This window comes from Syngnathus typhle, linkage group LG7, assembly GCF_033458585.1.
Source record: "Syngnathus typhle isolate RoL2023-S1 ecotype Sweden linkage group LG7, RoL_Styp_1.0, whole genome shotgun sequence".
NCBI lineage: Eukaryota > Metazoa > Chordata > Actinopteri > Syngnathiformes > Syngnathidae > Syngnathus > Syngnathus typhle.
The window spans coordinates 15387506-15403140 of NC_083744.1; the positions used below are offsets into that span (position 1 = coordinate 15387506).

At 43.2% G+C, this 15635-nt stretch overlaps 2 protein-coding genes and 1 long non-coding RNA gene across 3 annotated transcripts; 1 reads left to right on the forward strand and 2 right to left on the reverse strand.

Moving 5' to 3' along the window:
* Window positions 1–1716: 1716 nt before the first annotated feature.
* cav1 (caveolin 1) lies at window positions 1717–8193 on the reverse strand. Its single transcript, XM_061283928.1, has 3 exons — window positions 8007–8193; window positions 6709–6891; window positions 1717–3480 (listed from the first exon to the last, which is right to left on the reverse strand). The coding sequence occupies exons 1-3, from the start codon at window positions 8040–8042 to the stop codon at window positions 3139–3141; spliced, it is 561 nt and encodes a 186-aa protein (XP_061139912.1). The 5' UTR covers window positions 8043–8193; the 3' UTR covers window positions 1717–3138.
* LOC133157419 (uncharacterized) lies at window positions 8131–11032 on the forward strand. Its single transcript, XR_009715011.1, has 2 exons — window positions 8131–8255; window positions 10211–11032. It is a non-coding gene; the product is annotated as an uncharacterized LOC133157419 (long non-coding RNA).
* Window positions 8875–10961, reverse strand: cav2 (caveolin 2). Its single transcript, XM_061283929.1, has 3 exons — window positions 10809–10961; window positions 10234–10421; window positions 8875–9203 (listed from the first exon to the last, which is right to left on the reverse strand). Exons 1-3 carry the CDS (start codon window positions 10959–10961, stop codon window positions 9053–9055), a joined length of 492 nt encoding a protein of 163 aa, XP_061139913.1. The 3' UTR covers window positions 8875–9052.
* Window positions 11033–15635: the final 4603 nt, after the last annotated feature.

The following is a 15635-nucleotide window of genomic DNA, read 5'->3' on the forward strand; positions in this document are numbered from 1 at the left end:
GAAAATCACTATGTATGTAAAGAGAGACCAACCCGGGGTGTACCCGGCCTCCATCCAAAGTCAGCTCTCATCGACTCCAGCTCACCTGCAAAACTAATGTGCTAAAAAAAATGCATGCCTAGATATTCATGATCATGAAAAATCATACTATATGGCTATTTAGCTAGCTCGGTTTTTTTTTCTTCACGTTTTCTCCGTCTCAGTCACAGGAAATCAAGTAAGACAATCACGCACGACAGGAAATGACTGGGCCTTAGGACCTGCTCCTACTATGTCTACATCTGACAAGACGGACACTCCACCTCACCTTGCCTCACGCCGTAGATGTCGAATGAACGTCACAGTTTGGCTCATCTCGTGCAACATCTTCAACGGCCACGTGATGGATTGATTGCATCCACCGCAGCGGATATCAGATGAGGACCGCATCATCCCTGAAAATAACATAATTCGATGCTTGACACTATATGGACAAAAGTATTGAGACACGGCTGATTAATCAACCAAAAGACATTTGGGACATTTGGACTTCCAACTTCTTTACTTTTCTACCATTTGAGTGCAGGCCTCTAAAATAATCTTAAGAAATTAGTTCAGTTGCTTTTCTAGTTATTAGAAAAACAACTCTTTGGTTTTGAATAAAAAGATTTCCATACAGAAAGAACAACCCTGAATCCAAAGTAGTTTTGCATGAAAGAAACAAAAAAAGTGGTTTTGGGGAACATTAAGGTCACAAACACGTTCAGGCTAAAACTTCAAAAAGTCCCCAACAAGACACACAACACGATGGTACCATTTTAATTGTGGCTTTTGCTGAAACAAACTACCATCTAAAAACACGCAGCAGTTTGGCAAATATTGAAAAGAATTTTTTTTTAAATGGCTCGAAGGCATTTACGAACACTCCCACATAAATTTCAGTTAAACTACGTAAAAACACAAATTATTACCTTTTGAATACTTAAAATAAACGCTGTGTTTTTTTTGCCTTAGGAAAGTTCGCTGAGCTAAATCCTAATAATGCAAAACGCCACGAGCATACCAACGGCTACAGCATCAATAGTTACGATTTTAAATATTTGAACATACAAATGCATACACACGGTTCTCCGTGTTGCAAAATATGACTCACTGTAATATCATTCAACTGCCGCCATGAATGACCATTCTCGTTTTTGACAGCAGCTGGAAACTTCTTTCTCTCTTAACTTTATTTTTGTTCGCATAACAGTATTATACTGCCTCCCAGTGGCGAGATTGCAGCGTTCACGTTCGGCTCCAATGGAGTTTGTATTTACCGGTTTTATCCACTAGAGGGTAGTGTTTTATCATACAAAATGGTCATCTCTTCAATGAAGGGCGTCACCACAAGGGGGCGCAAATACCCCATAGAAACGCCAATCCACTGTAAACTATAGGACATCCACTCAAATTATCCTTGTCACACACAGTCTTCCATGGATTTAATTAAGATTCTTTTTGAAGAATTATGAAAAGTTTATTAGTACTTTTATGTTTTTAACTGAGTGATACTTTTTGGCACCATGATTGAGGCATTTTGACAGATTTCTTTTCCTACCAAATAATTTACAATATAAAGTGTAATATCTTCTAATGTTCAAGTTTCGTTCTATATTTTGTTACTTAAAAAAAGTATTTCTCATTCGCTTTCCTAAAAGGAAGAAACTGTGATGTCAACAGACACACACACACAAGTGATCATATTCAACTTTAATGTGCACGGCGTGATATTGTACAAGTAAAGGCAAGAAAGGGGGGGGGGAAACTTTATATATAAAAATATCACTTTTTGAGTCGCCTGTGAAGGAAACAAAAACAGCAGGTAGACTGAAGGGGAGGAAAAGCGTGCAAACGTGAAAAGAAACCTCCCCTCATGGGATGGAGGCCCACATTAAGTTTACAAATGGTGACACAACAAAAGCACATTGCATAAGCTTTTTACTAACTTGAAAAAATGTTAGTTCTTCACAAAAAATGAGAACACACTAACACAACTTTCTTTCATTTGTGATTAAAAAAAAGAAACGTGTACAAGTCTTTACAAGACATCGGTCGTCACCGAGCTAGCTAGCACGCTAGCAGGTTGTGCTAAGCAAAAAAAATAAACAGACGATAGCTTGCAGTGACATTAAGTTTTATTGCATATTCTTCACGTTGATACGCAATAATGAGTCCAAAGTCTATGCGTGTACATGCTAGCTGCTAAGATTAACCGCCTCAAGTTCACATCGTCAAACAGGAGGCTAAAACTGGTGAATTGTGACATTTTTTAATGAAGACAAAGCGAGTGACTGAGCAGCAGGTAGCGTGTTGGTCTCGAGGGCGGCGGACGGCAAAAAAAAAAAAAAAAAAAAGAAGGGGGGTGGCGGGTTCAGTGTGTCCGACTGCAGCAAAGCCAGGTCGGGGGAGGAGGTACTGGGGGTGGTATCAGAGGTCATGAGGGGGACAAAGGGATCAATGGTTGTTTGGTTTTGTGCGGTGTCGACAGAATTCAGGTCGCTGCCGAGCTAGCGCTACGACCAGCATCCCTCAATGAGCAAACATGAACAAGGTGAATGTCGATTTGTCTACATCCGGTACACACACATAAAGACAATAAAAACCACAATTGTCTGAGTAAAAAAAGACACTGTGCTAGTTGTTAGCTGATACAGTGGTGACTTGACCTGCTAGTAGTGTTACACACCGGACACAAAAGCCGTTTTACGCTGATTTTGTTGGTAACGGGTCGAAATCGAGATCCGAATCAGATCCTTAAGCCCATTTCATATTGGCTTCCGAAGCTAGGACGGCACCTTCAAACGCTCACTACGACTTGCTGCGTTCAGATAATGAGAAGACAGCAGTCGACTTCAACCATCTCATCTCGCCTTAGCTAAATCCGCCTCCGATAGTCAGCGTGAAGGTTGCTTTCGTTGTGTGTACCAGGATTTGAAATGATCAAAACGTGAAGGAAAGCTCTAAAACAAGAAATACCACCCCCCTCCCTGTCTCTTAGCTTGGAACGTCCAACCTGTAAAAATGTCCTATCAGACTCTGCCCCCACCTCCCCCGATATCTCCCCCCCTCCCCACCCAATCCCCAATGAATTCCCATGAATCCTCCTCCAGATGGCGCCTACACCTCCTTGATGGTGGTGATCCGAACGCTGCTGAGACACTTGCCCATGGCCTCGAAAACCGGATCGAGGAAGGTGTGCACGCAGATGGAGAAGACGCGACTGACGCAGTGGATCTCGATCAGGTAGCTCTTGATGCAGGGCACCACCGCCCAGATGTGCACAAAGGACAGGATGGCGAAGAAGATGCCCCACACCAGCGCCAGCGGGATGCCCACCAGCGCCGTCAGCAAGCGGTAGCACCAGTATTTGGTGACGGTGAATGTGGTGAAGCTGGCCTTCCACACCCCATCGAAGCTGTACGTGCCCGCTGGTTCGGCGATCACGTCCACAAAGTCCACCTGAGGAATTGAAGACCAAGGTGACATAACAGCAACATTTTCTTTAAGCCAAATGCTTTTGGGTTTTCTTATCTAGCCTCACATTTGCAACGTAATCGTGCCATGGTGGGAACACTGAAGGTCACGTTGAAGCGTCAACACAACACACACTCCCTATCGTCCCTCCCCGCTACTTCATGAGCTCACTGTCAATATTTATCCTTCTCAACCTTGGAGACCTCACAGTGTTCTCATAGAGCAAGGTTTTACATGAACGTTAGCCTTTTGTAGCTAATGCTAAGGCAAATTAGCACCATTAACATTAGATTAAATCATAGAGTCACTTTCCAGAAGTGTACTGAAGACAAAAAGGACTTTTGTATAAAAGTATCAGTATAGCAAAATAAAACTTTATTTGGAAATCTCGGTGAATCCTTGCTGCTGCTGTATGTTGTCATTCTGAAGTTTTTAAGAGGGCGGACTCCTGCACTATAATAAATAAAAAATACCACGTGAATAACATTTTAAAACTTCTTCTGAAGCTCAATTGAAGTCTCGTGGAAGCATGTGAACGGCCCCCGTCGCCCTGGCAACCGTGTCATTGCGGCCAAAACAAAAGTGACATGCTATTCTCAGAGCGCTATCTTCAAACAAAGTGAGTGTTGGAAAAATGTCTATATATGTTATCATGCGTTCTCTTTTATAATACTTTATTGCAACATTACGACGAATGCTTTACCGCAATATTACTACGAATATGTGCTTGTTGTTTTTATGTTTTACCACAGAAGAGGTGAGAGGTTACATCTGGGTCGGCGGGATGCAGCTGCAGAGAAAACGTATGCCCTGCAACGGCATTGCAACCTCATACTCGATGAAACGTCTATCAATCATCTTTCTTGGTTGGGTGGCTGTCACCGCCCCCTCACACTCTCGACGGACGGAGCGTTAAGCGCGCCTCTGGTTTCCTGCCCAAGTGGTCGCTGAACTTGCTGAACTCTTAATGCCTCTTCCTATATCGCCATATATCACCTGCCGTTTTTTACGTTTACAAAGAAGAGCCCACACGCTTCCTCTTTTCCCTTAGGGGCTTATATTCTGTCTCACTTGTGGTTTGTCCGCTGATGCTTTTCTCTTAACAGTTATTCAGTCAGTGAATAAAACTTGGCAGTGAGACAAAAGCATGTTAATGGATTCTCGTGTTGCTTTGAAGGGCTTCACGCGTCACAGGAAGTGTCGGCTCTGCTCACATCCTGTTTCACAATAAAATGATGACAATTAACAATACAGAGCCATAAATTGTCTCGGCGATATGACTTTGGAGAAACTGCTAGCCGCTGTGCTAACTTTCTAAACATGGATGAATTTTCCGTAGTACTTGGCTCATGAGTAAAATGAAGTCCACCTCATCAAACTGGGTAAGAGGTGGGGTACCTGGACTGGTCGCCAGCCAATGTCAAGCTATTTATAAAGAAACAATGGACCTTGCTGAGCCTAGATTCAAACCCCGAATTTATGTGCTGCAAGGCAGATGCGCTGCAAACCATTGTTGCCATTTGGGCCGAGTTTAACCAGCAAATTCCACAATGAACAAGTGGCGGCCCGCCTCACAGATCTTCTATTGAACTCAAGCGGACGCTCTGGGCTATGGAAAGACCGCGTCGGAACGGAAAGTCACAAGCGAGTGAAGTCAAGCGGCCCGCGTGGTTCTGATGCAGCCCGCTGATTGAGACCAGCTGCGGAAGCCCAGGCTCCCTTCAATCACTGTATTTGCGTGTGTGTGTGAGTGTGTGTGCATGGCAGAGTTGAGTCAGTGACCTCAAATTGCCAAGCAACCACGGGGAAAACTTGACGCTCCCGTCCGGAGGGTGGGCGGCGAGCCCAAACGCTGTTCCTCGCCTCGGAATGCTTGACTGAAGGGATTCCTCTTGAATTATTTTTACATACAAAATGCAGCAGCATAGTAGTAGCCTAGTGGTTAGCGTAGCTACCTCACACTTAAACAATTCTGGGAATGAGTTGGCATTCTCCATGATTGCTAAATTCCCAAAACTGTTGTCCTTAGGTGTCTGGCCAAATGTATGACTGGTCGATTGGCTGGCGACCGATCCTGGGTGTACTGTGCCTCATTGGTTGTTTTGTATTGCATATAATTAAAGGCAGAGTGTAATGAAATGTTTCCACTGGGGATGTTAACATCGTGGTCGATTGTGGGGGAGGTTGGAGACTATGACTCATTTGTCATCAGATGCGGAACAGACAAAGATTTAACTTCTTATCGTGTCCACACGCAAACATGATGTGACAAATGTGTCTGTGTCTTTTATAATTGACTTTTTGTTGCTTTCTTCCCATTATAAAATACATTCAACGCGTCATGTGACAAAGACCATGTGAAAGTTGACAAGATTTGATCATTCAACGTCCCTGCGCTACGGCGTTTTTTCGCATGATGGCGATACAGCAAATTCACTTAGTAGTTAAAAAACACACCTATTTGCTGTTTTAGTTTGCCGCCATCTTGTGGATATTATAGGCAATTATAAACCTTGATTTTTTACGGTAGCATCAATTACTTACATAATGCGATTTATCATTCATTCATTTTTTATTTTAAGCACAGCTCACTTACAAGCCACCTGACCAGACTCCGCCTCTTAAAGGTACATGCGCACACACGCATTACAACACATACAGCATTTACTATACATTGGATGATGGGTTTTTTTTGTGGGCTTAAAATGTGTTTAGAACCAATCAAAAGTTCAGAATCAACTTTGAAAAAAATCACACACACCCCTTTTCTTTTTGCATGATCTTTTGAGTGGGGTCTGGAATGGATCCAGTGTATTCACTGTCATGATAAAGCTGCTGTCCTGGTCACGTGGGATGGAGAGGAGAATGGAAATATTGCGGGGTGTGGCTATATGAAGATATAAGCCATGCTCACAATATGAGTGTTTCCCAACTTTAACAAGGTTTTCACACACACACATACACGCACACACGTCTATGCACACTTCTCTCCTGCCATCTAACAACAGGTGGCGCCACTCCTCCACTCGCTTTTATTTATTTATTTTTTTATTAGTCGTCGCAAAGATTAAATTAAATAAACATTTCCACAGCAGGGGAAAACTCCTACTGTAAAAACAGGAAATTCGTCATTTTTTGCTCTAGACTGCGTTTCAAAACATAAAACTGCAAAACATCTCTTAATTACGGTGACGTCATCTAAAAAGTCCTCACCTTGACCACGTCGTCGTTGATGTGTTTGGGGTCTCGGTTGACCAGGTCGATCTCTTTGGTGTGCATATCGTCCATCATGGACTTCTCGTTGAGGCTGTCGTTGTCCATGTCGCCGTCCTGCTGCTTGTTGTTGGGCTTGTAAATGTTGCCTTGCTTGCGGATGAAGGGCGAGTGCACAAACTCCTGCGCGAGACGGAGAGGGAGTGAGGAACGGCGACGACGAGGAGGAGGAAGGAGTGAGAGAGCGCAGTGGAGTGGCTCCACGGGGTGGAGCGCAGCCACACCCCTCAAAACAGCCGCAAGGGGTCCTCGCCACCCTCTCGCATGAAGTTTGGGTACACATTGTCCGTGCGTAATTACGCACCGGGAAACACCTCCAGTGCGCCCAAACTTTTAACCAGCGTGTAATGTATCCACTGTCTTTCACTACAGAGGCGATGGAACTTTTTTTTTCCAGGACAGACATATTTCCAAGGACTCCCATCATTATCGTACCAACCATATAAACCACATGGCAAGTCCAAAATTGCCTAGTTTTGGAGGTGGGGGGGGAGGGCATTTGTGCCCATTACGCTATCGAGATTCCCAAATGGTTGCACCAAGGACCACGTCCATCCTTCAAAAATACTACTACTATTAATGTCATGACCAGCATGAAAAAATATTGTATAAAAGTAGAATAAATTTATTTTAAATCCCCCAAATCTTTAACATTAAATGCAAATGTATTATATTGAAAAGTAAGCCTACTACTTTATATACAAGAAGTCTAGCCTAGATAAAAAGTAATAGGATAGTTTACCACACTTTGAGAATCACTAATCGAGACAATATTAAACAAAAAATAATCCAATGAAATATGGAGAAAAAAAATACATGACTAATTTTGCACGCCAATGCCCTACAAAGTGCCCCAAAAGCACGTGGCTCAAAAGTAGCGCGTGACAGCTGCTAGTGTCACCAGTGTTAGTTGGAACGTGACGTCATCATCAGGCGTTCTTCTGTGTCTGTATGTGTGTATGCGAGCGAGCGACTTTAATTTAAGTTTTAAGAGTTTACAATGTGTGCAAAATGAGTCTTTTACGCACGGAATGTCCATGCGCAAAAAAATCCACACAGGCGGTGAAATGTCGCACTGTGGTGCGAATGCACACGCGCCGCAGTTCCTTCACATTCAATCGGCTGGTGCGAGTGATCAGGGGGGGCACACCAAAAAATGCTGCGCAAAGACGCACCCATAACGCGCAACCGCTCCAATACAAAATACAAACATCTCTCCAAAAAGCCCATTCGTATACCTCTTCTGGGTCTGTGTTCTTCGGTCCTCCTGCCATGATGTGGTCCTTCAAGCGACAAAATAAGAATCCGTCAGCCAGTAGGCGTGGAGCTCGATTGGGGGAAAGAGGAGGTGTGTGTGCGTGGGGTTTCCCACGGTGATTTATTCCCGACCTTTTCCCCCCACTGAACGTGATTAGAATGGCATCGCAGGAAGCTTTGGAGGAGCTTTCAAGCTGCAGGAGGAACTGATGTGATCTGTGATGTCAAAAGTCAGTGCGTGTGCGTGTGCGTGTGCGCGTGGAGGGTAAAAGGAGGTGTTGGTGTGCGTGTGGCGTGGAATGACTTGCACGCAGGAGGCAGAATACAAGCGGCTTCTTGTCGAGCGAGAGGTGGGCGTTAATTGGGAGAGACAAGGTGTTTATATACTGCACAAGTCAGATCAAGTGGCGCTAAGACTAAATGTGGGTAAAAAAAATATGGCAGGAATAGATTCAAACCAAACTGCACAAGAGATGCATTCAAGAAAAAAAAATCAATTTACTTGTGCGTCAAATCAAGTTCTCTTTTGAAAAGACTCGGGGCTCAGGTAACAACCAATCACGACTCAGCTTTCAAATGTCACATGACCATACTCAGAACACTAACAGGTGAGAGGTGAATGACCCGAGCTCTGAATAATTTTCAGTTGGCATCATCAATATTATATATATATATTTTTTTAATTCTAGTCAGAACTGTAGAAGAATTGTTATGAAAAGAGAGTATTTGGAAAGGAGATAAAAATGAAACATTATCACAATAAAAACTACGTGAAAAATGTCCATTATGCTTACAATTAAGCAGTTCCATGGAATTGAATAGTGTGCATGACAAATCATTGATAAGACATAGAATAAACATCTTTATTTATATTAGTTTGATATTCAGACAAAAAAAGCAGCTAGTGAACGTGCGACAAGCTTGCATTTTTTTTCTCTTACAATATATATACAACCAACATACCATGAATTAGGTCTCGCTCAGTTAGGAGACATCGTATTCACACAAGTATTGGGACACCCGGAATTTATTCGTCCATGTGTTGAACATGGACGGAGGACAAGCTTTTGCCCAGGCTGCGGAAGAACGGCGTGACGAACGTGTCCGTCAGGCTCATCCACACCACCCGCAGCGACGGCAGCACCACCAGTAAACTCCGGATACTCGGCATCACCAGCCTGTGAGATGCCCACAAATTCAAAACCGTTACGACAGTCTCAAGTTGTAGCCTTCAAGTCTCATTCAAGTCTCGATTTACTGTGGGGGAAAAAAAAAATCAGGCAAGTCTAGTTGAGTCACCACCAAATTTTAAGCTAGTCAAGTTGGTTCACGCAAGTCACAACATATTAGTGACAAATGAACCATATTGTGATACATTATCTCTAAAAATTCAATGAACATGTGAATATCTAAAAAATTAACAACCTCTTATCAATTAAATACAAAACCAACCTCAAGTTAATATGTAATTAATGAGCTGAACTGTCGAGCTAGCGTCACTGTTCACGCAGCTAGCTTACTTGCTAGCAACGCCCAAAATGCACTTCCCGTCTCCCCGCGGGAACTTCCTGCCTCCAACATGGCCGCCAAGGGACCCAAGAATGTCCCACTCCAGTGTCGAATAGCATGTCAAGCATTGTGTCTGTTTTCCACTCTCCCTGCACTGTGGAACTTTTTTTTTTTTGCCACATTTGCGCCAACTTTCCTAGAGCTCACTTTTTTGCAGGTGACGACGAGTGTTCCCCATCAACAAGAGCTCTTCTTGGTTAGCTCGTTACCTCATTAGCTCGCCGCCTAACAGTATCCACGTGGCCTGCGTGATGATGTCATCAGTTGAAAAAGAAAAACACGACTCATGATTCTAATAGGTGTAGAGAAACAATGGCTCAGTATTTTGCAATGTGACTTCATCTGTATAAATAGCTTGTGTCAATGTTTACTTTGGGAGCTTGAGCAAATATCCCATAATAGTCTGCTGGGCTCTTTAATGGTCACTTTCAATTCTGCGTTAACCCAAATGACCGTATGTAGTGCATTAGCATAGCATCAACTATCGGAAATTCCATAACTGTGTTAGCGCTTAGATTTTTACAGATAGCTTTGTTTTCTAATATTACAACTTTTAATCTCAACATTTTAAGACAAAAATATTTCAACTTTATATTTGTACATATATTTGTCACAGACTCAAGCGTGATGGCCCCCTACCAGATGTGTATGAGGCTGAGGACAGCAAACACAAGTCCGAGGATGAAGGCGAGCGGCACGGCCAGCAGCGCCCCGAGAAGCCGGTAAAGGCCAAACTTGACCACCTCGAACATGGCATGGCTGCAAATCCACACCCGGTCCATGGTCCGAACCGACTCCGGCTCAGCAATGACGTCATCGAAGCACACCTGACCGGAAAAAACAAATAGGGAGGACAAGTCAGAGTTATACTTTGACTTAAGCGTAACGGTGACTTGAAGATTTGCATGTGCATATTCTCATCCTTTTTTTTAATTTGTCAAATATTCTATTTCAAAATTCTAAATATTTTCATAAATATACATATGTACAATGTATATGTACGTACAGTATATTCAGTATGTAGTCAGTGCATTATAAAGTTTGAGGGGGGGGAAAAAATCATCACCCCTCGGCGATGACGTCATGGAAGCTCACCTGACCCGTCCCGACAACGAACCCACAGCTAAGTGATCAAGAACGCAATTCTCCTTTTCTTTCCACGTAGTGACTTGAAAACAATGAATTCATGTTTATTTAGTTGTTGTTTTTTTTACCTTGAGGTGCGCGTTTACGTCGTCGGGGTCTCGATCTTCGTGCGGGGACGCGAACACGTGACCCTTCCGTGACAGAATGGGCTCGATGGACCTGTTAAACTCGTCCTCGTCCATGATGATGCTCGTGTACGACTTCTCCTTCTCCACACCCATGTCCCAGTTGGTGTTGGACTTTCAGTGGAGATTCGAGTGCGCAGTGAGCGAGCCGCTCCGCTCCTATGCAGTCGCAGCAGCAAAACATAAGCAGGCATGCAAGCAGACAAGGCAGCACCCCGCCCAGCAGGCTGGAAAGCAGCGTGGAGTCGGCGGCGCCAAAACACGCCATTGTGCGTGTGCAGTCACTCACTAGTCGCTAACGTATTTACTTCTTCAAGAGTTTTTCTTAAGTAAGACTGGACGATAAAACTATTGGAACTTATTTTCTCGTTCATTTCCGTGTACAAAAAAAAAAAATCATTATCCCCCACTACAATACAAATACAGTAATCCCTCGTTTATCGCGGATAATTGGTTCCAAAAATCACCCGCGATAAGTGAAATCCGCGAAGTACGGTCACCAACAAAAAGTACTGCTGCAGGCTAACGAGTTAGCGGAAAGATGATAATTCGCGATCGTGCTAACACGCGAAGATGGACTAAAGAAATGTGAACAAACATTTGGAGCAATACTACATTGTCCTAAATGTTAGGCACATATTTTCTCAATTTAGAAGTTTTATTTGGACTTTTAAATGTTTTTTTAATTTGGAAAGAAAATCCCCGATGTAGTGAAGCCGCAATAAACCAAACGCGAAGTAGCGAGGGATCACTGTATATCGTGCAATTGTTGTCATGGCAACAGCATGATTGCTATCACGTGACCACACATTACCTCCGTAAAGTGTGTCACTTTGCATCTTATTTGTTTTCGCGGCATGATTTTGTGCCCATACTACAATTGACAACAATAGTGTGTGTGTATTGTTTTGGGCCGCAGAGAAATATGTGTGTGTCGGGGGGGCTAAAAGTGGGCCACCATGCAGTGTGAGTGACAGCTAAGCAGAAATGCATCACCCAAACAGTCATCCGGTTCAACCCAGCCGGCGGGAACAATAGAACACAATCCTGCTAGATTAACGCTCAAAACAAATTATGACACAACAGTATGTCAGGGAAGTGAGCATCTGGAGGCAGATTTGGAAAGGGCTACGTGAACTGTTACCTCATCCAGCACGACCTCCCGTTTCTTTTACGGCTCGGATGCAACTCGGTGCCGCAATGGCTTTTGACAGACTTGATGTCCAGCCAGTCAACCTTGGCAATGCCTTTGGTCAAATCCCATGATTTGAATTTTCACAATAGCTCGGATTTCATCATGAATTGCTTCGCTCATGTTCCCTTGTTAGCCAAAATGCTAATATCAGATCACATAGATTTGTCATCTCAACTGTATGTCAAAATAGTTTACTAACATTTTATATTTCTTAGCCCTTGAAGTACATACTTACTCAAACAGGAAGTATGGTGCACTTGAAGGGACAAAAATGGTTCTTTAAAAAAAAAAATCAACAAATCATATGTTTTGTAAAGGTTGTTCTGCTGCTGTTAGCTCATTAACCAAAATACCAACATATAAATAACTTTGCCACACATTTGTAACTTAACGGTCCAGATATTTAGCAATCTAGAGCCATATTATATTGCGCCATCCGTATGTTATGTTATCTTAGCATCATGACTCGTTTGTTTATGTAACTTGTGCAATGCTCTTTCTCGTACAGAAATATTCCAAATGAGATTTTCGAATCTGCCATGGCTTGTTTGCACACCGAAGACGTTCTTGAGTTGACGTGCCGCAACCCGTCTCATCAGTCAGTCACTCAGTCCTCATGCTGGCTTTCCATGGCCGCGGGACACGAGCATCCATCTTCATCATCACCTTTTAAGATTATCTGATGGGCCACACTCATAAATGTTTGTCCTAAATAGCAATTATGACTTTTTATTAGCTTCTGTTTGCTCTCGTTCTGCTGTTCTTGTTTCTTTTTGAACTTTTGGAGGCTCTTTGTGTTGCGGCAACACGATTATGAAACTAGATCATGGGGCCTGAATTTGCGCACATTCTTGAAAAAGTTTTTTTTGGTGGTGTCACACTGTCTGGACATGCAACCCTGTAGCTTTGCCTCATTTTGAAGCTATTTAAGCAAGTGGAATAGCATACATAGACAATATAATCATTTAAGTAATTGTGATTTTAGAATTTTCCTGAAATAACTAAACCCAAAAATAAATGACTTTAATAATAATAATTTGAACACTCTCTAGCAGGCTACAACCCCTTAGAAAAAAATTAATTAATTTGCTAATTGACTAATATTTACTTGACCTTCTCAGAATCTTATAGCCTGACTCACTGCATTCCTAATCCACACACATACACACTCACTTACATACACACAGTTTCAGAAGACAGTTTAAAGATGTTCTTGTTCCTGCTTCAGTCACCCCGGGGCAGGCACAAGAATGCATGCAAAGCCTAAGATGGCTCTCTGACACACATGTAACTCCACTGCATGTCAAATTACCCCCACATATATAACCTCTTCATATATGTAATCCCCACATAAAAAGTTAAAAAAATGCCCCCCCCCCCCCACACACACACACACACAAACACACCTACACACAGTAGTTTTCCACAGGAATCCCATCCAGGCCGGTGAATACTGCTTTCACTTATCCGTCTGGAATCGTCTCCAAGGAGCACAAAGCTTCTTTTTAGGCGCTACTAAAAATGCGAAAGTGCTTTTGAAGCTTGCAGTGTCAAGAAGACGAAGGGCAAGTGTGCTCTAATGTAGGAAAATTGTACCAGTGAGTCTTTTTTTCCTGACAAAATTGATCTTGAATAGGATATTGTTTGTGTTTTGGGTTTTTCTGATGGGTAGCCATGGCAACGTTGTGCCAAGAATTCCCGTTAGCACGAGCTGGCGCTGAGGAATCTCCTGGTGAGGGAGTGGCGGCCATTTTCTCCTCCTCCTAGCAAGCCGCGGGGTCTCCCGGATAAAAACGTTCTGACTTGCTCTGTAATTTGGAGTCATCATTCTGCACTCACACACTCGCTTGCTCACATTTGTACACACACACACACACACACACACACACACACATAGACAGCGTTATTAAAATACACCGTGACTGTCCAAATACTTTTGTTGGAATGTTTTTCTGACTTTCATGAATTTCCACCATGGAGCTAATCTTGCTAGCCAGCAATACACAGTTTTGCAGACTTTCTGTGGGATGTCCCAATACTTTTGTCAATGCATCGTTTGATCCATTTCTGAGTCAACAAATTCCACCATGTGTCACATTTGTGCATTTTCTGAGTCCAGCATTCCCACACTTGTATCTTGTGTTAATTCCTCAGTCGCTGAGGGAGTGTTTTATTATGGCGCTCCGGTCTCCAAGGAAGCGTCTCCAAGGTTTCCGTCCTGCCTGCTCGCTGCTCCTCCGCCTTATTTGGAGCGAGCGCTTCCTGAACGCTCGCCAGGAAAGTGTGCGTCCAGCGACTTGACCGGGGATGTTGGGAAGAAAGCGAGCGTGGAGAGGGAGCTTTTTATAGACCACGATGCATTGGAACGTGTTTGCGAGTCTAGGAAGAAGGGAACCACGACGAAAAATTCTCCTATGGGAATCAAACTGTGTCTTTCATTATGTTTTAAGAAGTCACATTTTAGTTCGAAACACTTTTTAGCCATTATCTGTCAACGATGTTCACTGTTAGCATTTATTGTTAGCATTCCAGTGAGTGATGACGTTTCAGAGAGGGGAGTGGGGGGCAGCGATAAGGCCTCCACTTGTAACAATGACAACAAAGCTCACACTTCCTGTTTGCTATAGCATCAATTACCCGGGCCATTAACGCAGAAAAAAAGCAAACACGTTACAGTCTCGTTATCGGACCCGCTACACACATCCTGGAAGCTGTACGTAATTCCTGCAGTGTGAGCTCATCATATCGAAAGGCTCCTGCTTTTATTTTATGGCCGTGGTGCTGATGTTTTCGGGAGCTCTTTGGAGGAGTTGATGACTTTAGAACAGAGTCAAGTGTAAGTTCAGAGGTCCTCCTCCTCCTCTGCCTCCTCCGCATGCTTGTAAGCAACATTCCTCGGAAAAGAGGAGGCAACCAGTCGGGAGGAGACCTCTCCCTTGTTGTTCTTAACTCAACGTGGGAGATCTGCTGGGTGGGTCATCTAAACATCTGTTCAAGCACCTGCCTAATACTGAGCAGCACATAGCGGCGTACAGTTAAGAATCAAATAGTATACACCAGCCAAATAGTGAGCAGCATGGAAAGACATGACTTGACAGCTGCCAAATACTGAGGCACAAAGACCTCCACTTTCCTCTGCGTTGATTTAAAGGCATGGACATCACTTTCTAGTTACTCACTTTACAAAATGATAGCCTGGCAGCATTATTTTGCAAATTTCCCCTCAAAAAAATAAAAGCACAAATATCTCCACTTTATAAAACGTGCTCTTGATGATTCGTCTCTTCCTGTATTTGGACACGGCACCTCTCTTGCATGAAGTGGTGTATACTTTCACTGCTTCCTGTTCTTGAAAACTTCACTTGGATGCTCCATTTGTGTTCAAAGACTAAACAGAGCTCTCCACTATTGGAAAGCAGCCGTTAAACTCACAATTTCACATTGTAACCACATTTTCTTTCTCTCTATCCCCCCAAAAAAGAAAAAAAATTCAATACGGTCGTCATGGTTCTTTCCTCTCAGTGACTCACTCTTGCCAAACGTACCTGTGCATACCGATTATTTATTTAGTCTGT

What these genes read in the sequence shown, in the direction of transcription:
- cav1 (XM_061283928.1), bottom strand. Translation starts at nt 8,042, where the DNA reads ATGGCAGGAGGACCGAAGAACACAGACCCAGAAGAG. An exon ending in AGAACACAGACCCAGAAGAG is followed by an intron (nt 6,892 to 8,006) that starts GTATACGAATGG and finishes CGTCTCGCGCAG; the next exon opens with GAGTTTGTGCACTCGCCCTT. An exon ending in TCAACGACGACGTGGTCAAG is followed by an intron (nt 3,481 to 6,708) that starts GTGAGGACTTTT and finishes TCAATTCCTCAG; the next exon opens with GTGGACTTTGTGGACGTGAT.
- cav2 (XM_061283929.1), bottom strand. Translation starts at nt 10,961, where the DNA reads ATGGGTGTGGAGAAGGAGAAGTCGTACACGAGCATCATCATGGACGAG. An exon ending in ACGTAAACGCGCACCTCAAG is followed by an intron (nt 10,422 to 10,808) that starts GTAAAAAAAACA and finishes TTTTCCGGTCAG; the next exon opens with GTGTGCTTCGATGACGTCAT. An exon ending in CTCAGCCTCATACACATCTG is followed by an intron (nt 9,204 to 10,233) that starts GTAGGGGGCCAT and finishes GGCATCTCACAG; the next exon opens with GCTGGTGATGCCGAGTATCC.